Source organism: Peromyscus leucopus, unplaced genomic scaffold, assembly GCF_004664715.2.
Source record: "Peromyscus leucopus breed LL Stock unplaced genomic scaffold, UCI_PerLeu_2.1 scaffold_1393, whole genome shotgun sequence".
Classification (NCBI taxonomy): Eukaryota; Metazoa; Chordata; class Mammalia; order Rodentia; family Cricetidae; genus Peromyscus; species Peromyscus leucopus.
In genome coordinates, this window is record NW_023504549.1 from 8914 (window position 1) to 13762 (window position 4849).

Genomic DNA, 4849 nt, shown 5'->3' on the forward strand with positions numbered 1-4849 from the left:
ACCATATGCTCCCTGAGCGGGAATGGAAGAAATGAGGCAGAAACCTCCCTGTGGCCAGGATGGATGGATTCTCCTCTCCCCCTCAAGCATCAGGACTCTGGCCAGTGTGGCTCTTAGTGCCCTGAATGTCCACAAAGAGGGTGCAAACCACAAATCATGTACCCCTTCCTCCCACTGTCAAAGTTTCCTCCTGGATCTATTTTGGGACCAACTAGAGTGTGAGTGGGAACAGCCATGATTAGAAACACCGTGTCCTGTGCTGGGGACTTGCCCCACCTGACATTATAAATAATTGTTCCACAGAGGTGGAGTGAGTTGACAAGGCCATGAGGAGGGGACAGAACAATGTGGAGTCAGCATGAAGCAGCATAGCACCTGGAAATCTTCCTCACTCGGCAAGGCATAGTGACCATAGTTTGCCAGTGTCTCCTCCTGCCATAAATTCCATTTCTTGAATAGCTTACTATGGTTCAAATACTTATACCCATATTTTAGTAACCTGAAAACAATGGAACCAACCTACTTAGAATTCACCACTTTATTACTGATAAAATTGCAGGGAAGAAAAGGATGTCATGGCCAGCACGGGTGGCCCAGACACTGGGGGCAGGGCCAGGTTCCAGTCATCTGGCTCACAACAGAAGTAGCACTCATGCCCTGCTCCAAAATCTTCAGGGATCGTTGTTCTGGGGACCAGGTGGTGCATCAATCAGCACCACCATTCTATTGCTGCTCCTGAAAATGGCTCTCCTGGTCCTAAACCATTCCTACAAGCAGAAGAAAGGGTTGCTTTAGTACACTGAACTGTACCACCACTGAAGAACACATCCTGTAACCATGTATACTGGCTCAATTTTACTAACATTTTAGAACATATATGGAACCCATTCCTGGGCCATTGGGTGCTAGGTATGTGCTCCAGGACAGAGCTACTCCCCTAGCAAAGCATCATATTTCTGATTGCCCAGGAACTGTTTATCTATCTAACCCCAAGAATGGTTAAAGACCTACCTCAAGTGTGTACTGATTGTTCAGAATGCTGGAAGCAACAGGTTTCATTTTCATTTAAACAGTCAAAACACCCCATGAAGCAACTTAGGACATGGATCACCACACCCAGTCCTTCAGCTAGGGGACAGATCCAGAATATTGCTCTTCTATGCGTTCAATTGATATTTTTAATGCATTTGTTCAGAAGAGAACTGGATCTAGCTGCGTGTGTTGTTCCTGGTCCCTGCTGTGTTTGAAAAGTATCAAAAAGTGTACTTTTGGAACCCAGGAGAACTATCTCAAGGCCAAAGCTGTCTGTGAAAGGCTCCATGGTGATAGCCTTTTGTGAGTATCCAGAAAGCACATTTTTGAGACAAAGGGCTCTTCTTCCTGCTCTATGTTTCCTCCTCAGCCTCCAAGCATACTATCTATAGGCCTTTTCCCTTGTGGGCATGTGGTCTGGAAAAGCCAGGGCTGATTGTAATGCTGAGCAGAGTTCACATTCATAATCAACAAAAGACAGGTAAAAGGGCTATGGACCGTTTGAGCTTCCTGGTCCCAGTATTGATTGAGAACTAAGCCAGGCATGTGACATTTACAGACTAGAACAAAAGATGTCTGAGAAAAGGTTTTCTGAGACACGCAGAGTGAAAGAGTTGAAGGTGGGCAAGAACATGGTCTCTTCACTTAAGTGAGCATGCGGGCTGCACAGCCTTCAGAAGGTCATGGAGAACACACTATGTCCACCAAGGGACAGACAAAGCACCTTGGCAACTTATGTTTTCAGGTGTCCAGGTTGGCATTTCCTGCCTGAGAAAATGGAGGTCTTTCGTCATCTTGAGCCTAGCCTGGCTATGGACTTGTCTGGCGTCCTTGGGATACAACTTCAGGGTCCCACTCTTCTGCTATAATTATCCTCTAGACAACAACATCACAAGATGTGGAGCCCTTCCAAAACATTATTTTTTTTAAATACTGACCTGCACATCTTCTTCCGTCACACCCATAGATCTTGCAAGAGCCTTCCTGAAGTGAAAAGATTCCAATATTTAAGCCTTGTGGTGGAAACAAACTATATAAGGACATATTCTGATTCCTTTTAAATGTGTACACTCATCACACACACAACACAAAAAAAAAAAAAAAAAAAAAAAAAAAAAAAAGACACACAACATACACAACACTTTCAGGGACCAAAATTAAGGGTACCCCCCAAACACAGGTATGTTGTCCATGTAACTTAACATGTAAGCCTTCATTAAGAGAGCCTCCACGATGTAAAATGTTAGTCAAATTTTCATCTGAGGTGGAATCCCTCCTGCATTTTCCCAGCCACACCTCAGGCTTCTCACTCATACTTACAGAGACTTATTTAGAACAAGCACTGTCTAAATTTCCCATTCACGGGCCACTTAAAGAGGCAACAGAACACATTCTTTCCAGTTGGAGTAGGGCACATCTCCCTACTCCAGAATCCAATTTCTGCTGGAGGGTGCAGACATGGTGGATTTGTTTCTAGAGGAAATCAGGGGTTCAGGAAGCACCAAAGGACAGCCTGGATGCACTGCCTGAAAACCAGCACCTAGCAGGGCGTTCTGCTTACCTTACTTGAAAGCTGGGGAAGTGATTCTCTTCGAAAAGACGCTCCAGGTCCTGCAGCTGAGACTGGGTGAATTTGGTGTGGCTCTGGAAATCCCCAGCCTGGAGACTCTTGGTGCCCTCAGGCATTGCCGCCTCTTGCTGAGGCTGCTGTTGAACACTGCTGCCATGGCCACCTTCTGCCTGGATCCCCTTGTCCATGGGGCCACAACTACCATCGCCAGCATGTGCTCCTTCCATTTCTTCTTCTTTGTTTTCTCCCTCCTCTACCACTCCTGTGGCTTCCTGAGCAAGATTGGACTGAGCAAGCTCTTCTTGAGCAGGCTTGCTTGGAGCAAGTTTGCCCTGATCAAGCTCACCCTGAGCAAGCTCGCTCTGTACAAGCCCTCTCTTCCCTCCTTCCTCTCCAGCCTTCAGGACCACTGCATTCTCACCTGCAAGAGAGAAAAACACAAAGATAAAGATCTGAGCATCTTGGCCATGGATCATTGGAAAGCCTGGAGAGGGGCCACGGGCAGAGCCGGGTAATCAAAGTGCATGGCCACTGGCCTTTCCAACAGATTTGCTTCCCGGATTTTGCCCAAGTCCAGTCAGAATCATTTTACTGACCATGCTGTTGTTCCTGTTGCTCATCAGCTCCTGGACTCAGCATCCTGTTGAAACACTGGTTGCAGCCCTGGCGAGTCTCTGTGTGGGGAATCTTTCAATCAGACCCGAGTTCCGAAGCTTTATAGCCACGTCCTCACTGTCTGGAGCCACAGGTACAGCTCTGATTCTTGACCCAGAAAACTTGTCTTCTGGACACTCAACGTAATTACAATGTGTCCAATCACATTCTGGCCTGCACAGACTCAGTGTCTGTAGGCTTGTCCTCTGAGGTGTCTAGCCTGAAGCACTTTAGGGCTGCAAAGAGCAGGGAATACTTTAACAAATGCAGTGAGTGTGTGTGGTGGGGGTGCGGACCTGTGGCTCTGGTTTGCTGCTTATCTGACACCTCTAGTTTTGGGTAAGCCTGGAATGTTCAAATTCAGTCACAGCGAGTAACACAAAGACCTTCTCAAACTCAGCAGGCCCTTGAGCCCAGCTGAATCATTTTATTAAATTAACAAAATGCCCCAATCTTGGATGTGCTGTCTTGAAGAGCCCTGTATGATGACAAATATGTGGGTAGGCCAGGGCAAGATCCTCCTGAGAGACTGTGCTCCCAACAGGGCTGAATTCCACTGGTATTCACAAGCTCATTCTGATGGTGGAGACCTTGCTCTACCTAGCTGTGCTTGCCCAAGTCTAGGTGACCCAGATAGACATCAGATCGACCCTGGTTCCTGTCTCCTGTGAAGGTGAAAGACAGGAGGAGTAAGCAATTCTGGATTCAGCTCTACAAAGAATCATTGCAGGAAAGGGCAGATTGAGGAAAATTTAGAGAGACTCCCCAGAGTAGGTGACATTCCCAAAATTTAAAAGAGCCGCTGAGCTCTGTCATTTCATGGTTTCTGTTTTTAATAGGATCATGGCAGAGTCTGGACAATGGCTGAGGTAATTGTTAGGAGATGGATTAGTTCTCTGGGATAGCATAGGCTGAGATACTGGAGGGTCCACGGTCCACATGGTCTAGCCCACACCAAGGAGATGATCATGCTCTGCTCACCTATTGCCCACCTAGTCAGGGGTGGCTCAACCCCCTCCCACCACAGGCCCCTTTGTCCATCCCTGACTAGGGCTTTTTGAGTTGTGGGCCTTGACTGTCTGGTCACCATTAGACACTGGGTGGTCTTGTGTCCTCTGACATTTCAGCTGTCCCAGGTGCTTTTAACTAGCCTCAGCTCTCTTTCTTCTCAGAATCACCAAGAAGCAGCTGCAACTGTCCTTCCTCTTCTCCTTATCTCCTGGTCGTTGTGAAAGGCTTCCCTGAAACACTGAAATGGGAGGCTTTCTTAGACACAGACTTTACTCACTCTCACAATTATCTGCTGGAGAAGCCAGGCTATTTAAGGAGGCAATAGTGCCACGTGTGCTTTCCTGAGGGACTTGGTGTTACTGCACACTAGCTGTCATTACAGCTGACTTCTACTTGGCTCTTGTGTCTGTGTTTCAAACCAACCCTCCTTTTAGCCCTAGTATCCCTGCAACATATGTGAGCAATTAGAAATTTGAACGTGAGTGCTTTTTCTTACTAAGGACAGAGACCTAACTCTGCATCCATACCAACCCCAGATTCTGAGATAAATTTCCCAATGTGCTGTTCACAGGGTTGGTGTGA

The 4849-nt window shown here is 47.0% G+C and overlaps 1 protein-coding gene across 1 annotated transcript; it reads right to left on the minus strand.

The window, feature by feature from the left end:
* Nucleotides 1-537: 537 nt before the first annotated feature.
* LOC114688532 (rhox homeobox family member 2-like) lies at nt 538-3413 on the minus strand. The gene is made up of 4 exons (XM_028863108.2): nt 3199-3413; nt 2594-3023; nt 1971-2016; nt 538-767 (listed from the first exon to the last, which is right to left on the minus strand). Exons 1-4 carry the CDS (start codon nt 3239-3241, stop codon nt 672-674), a joined length of 615 nt encoding a protein of 204 aa, XP_028718941.1. The 5' UTR covers nt 3242-3413; the 3' UTR covers nt 538-671.
* Between the last annotated feature and the right edge of the window lie 1436 nt (nt 3414-4849).